The 2068-nt window shown below is 45.0% G+C and overlaps 1 protein-coding gene across 1 annotated transcript; it reads right to left on the bottom strand.

Annotated features, from left to right (window-relative positions):
• Nucleotides 1–390: 390 nt before the first annotated feature.
• LOC114192045 (fructose-bisphosphate aldolase 6, cytosolic-like) lies at nucleotides 391–2068 on the bottom strand. The gene is made up of 3 exons (XM_028081598.1): nucleotides 1929–2068; nucleotides 1599–1826; nucleotides 391–1495 (listed from the first exon to the last, which is right to left on the bottom strand). The coding sequence occupies exons 1-3, from the start codon at nucleotides 1954–1956 to the stop codon at nucleotides 678–680; spliced, it is 1074 nt and encodes a 357-aa protein (XP_027937399.1). The 5' UTR covers nucleotides 1957–2068; the 3' UTR covers nucleotides 391–677.

Here is a 2068-nt window from a genome sequence, read left to right as displayed (position 1 = left end):
TGCTACCAATTCTTTTGCAAAATATTTTGTATAAAACACTTTTCACAACAAATTTTGTAAGAAATACTTAAATTTTATAACTTTGTAAGAAATGATAACTCACGAAGGAATTACCTGTCAATTAAAATTCTTATAAAGTTGGCAAAAAATAGTCTTTTCTTGCAAATTTTTTTAACAAATTTAAAAAAAAAAAAAGCACGCACACAATGTTTATAAAGTTAGAAAAATACCGTTGATTACACGGTTCAAATAATAGTTTAGCATCACATAAGACATCGATATCCAATGACAAAACATACACACAAAAAAAAAAAGATTAACCTCATGTGATTTTCAATTTATTGAGAACAAACAGAGAAGCCAGAGTAAATAAAAGGAGGAGAAAGAATGCCCAGATAAGTAGGTATATTTCTCTTGGAGTTTTATTACAAAAAAAAAAAAAAAACTATGAGTAAGAATTAAAAGAAAAAAAAGAAATATCAAAAGTTTACAAATAAAATGAAAAAGAAAACTGCGGGAGGCCAAATGCGTCGGAAGCCATGATTATTCACACCGCACCATTTTAGCTCCTATAGCAACTGGTCCATGCAAAACCCTACAAAACATCACCATCCAACAGTTCATGGAATGGAAGAAAAACAAAGGCAGGTCTACGCGGGCTTAGAGCGTATTCTGTCTCAGTACTTATAATCCTTAACGTGAAGAGACTCAGAGGCGCCATCGCCCTTGGCATCGCCCTTGTAAGAGCCGAGAGTGGCCTGAGAATTGGCCTTGCACCTCACAAGCAACGCTTCCTGTGCCTTCTTAATGTTCTCATCCTTCCCACTCCAAGCTTTCAGAGTGCTCTGTTGCAGAGCCCTTCCGTACGAGAAAGTCAACGACCATGGCTTCTTACCCTTCAGCATGTTCATCGCGTTCAGGTTCACCGTCGCCTCCTCTTCACTCTGACCCCCCGACAGGAACACGATCGCCGGAACCGCCGGTGGGACGGTCCGCAACAACGCCCTCACGGTGTGCTCGGCGATCACCTCCGACCCCACGCGCTTACCGTCCGACCCAGGAGTCACCATGTTGGGCTTCAGCAGAGTCCCCTCCAGAAGCACGTGGTGGTCGCTCAGCGCCTTGTAGCAGGCCGCCAGCACGCGTTCGGTCACGTCAGCGCACTTCTCGATCTCGTGCGGCCCGTCGGAAAGGATCTCGGGCTCCACGATGGGGACCAGGCCGTTCTCCTGGCAAATGGCGGCGTAACGGGCCAGCCCGTACGCGTTCTCGTGGATAGCCAGCGGTGAGGGCTCGGTTGGGCCAATCTTGAGAACTGCCCTCCACTTCGCGAACCTCGCACCCGCTTCGTAGTACTTCTGGCAGCGCTGGGCGAGGTCGTCCAAGCCTTGGGTGGTGGTTTCGCCGTTTGTTCCGGCTAGCTCCACCGTGCCCTTGTCCACCTTTATGCCCGGAAGAATCCCTCCTTTCTTCATCACGTCCACGAAGGGTACTCCTGTCACACACAGAAAAAAAAAAATCATTAATTTTTGCATCACTTGATCACGTGTTCGCATTTCATGTGGATCATGGTACGAATCTTATCCTGGTATCTGTACCTGTGGCTGTCTTTTGGTAGAGGGTTTCCTCAAACAATATGACACCGCTGAGACATTCAGCGCAACCCGGGGCAGTGAACAGAAGCTCACGAAGAACGCGTCTGTTTGTTTCATTATTCTCCACGCTGATGCTCGATAGACGCTTTCCAATGGTGCCCGTTGATTCATCAGCTGCAAGGATACCCTTTCCAGGGGTTCCAATGTATGCAGCATTGGCGATCAGCTCATCTGCATTTCATTTCATAAATTCTTCATGGAATAACAATATTACAATATCTGACGAAGAACAAGACTACAGAAACAAAACAAAAAACAGTGAACACTATTAACCTTGGTATTTGCTCTTGAAGCAAGACATGGTGGCTTTTTTAGGCTTGTGAGAATGGTTTGCTTAGTGTGTTGATTGAGAAGCACAGAAGACAATTGCATAGGGAGAAGTGTGAAGATTTATTTATATAGGCACTTGTTTG

Source organism: Vigna unguiculata, chromosome 7, assembly GCF_004118075.2.
Source record: "Vigna unguiculata cultivar IT97K-499-35 chromosome 7, ASM411807v1, whole genome shotgun sequence".
Taxonomy (NCBI): Eukaryota; Viridiplantae; Streptophyta; class Magnoliopsida; order Fabales; family Fabaceae; genus Vigna; species Vigna unguiculata.
Note: the sequence above shows the minus strand (reverse complement) of the source record. Positions and strands in the feature narration are given on the sequence as shown.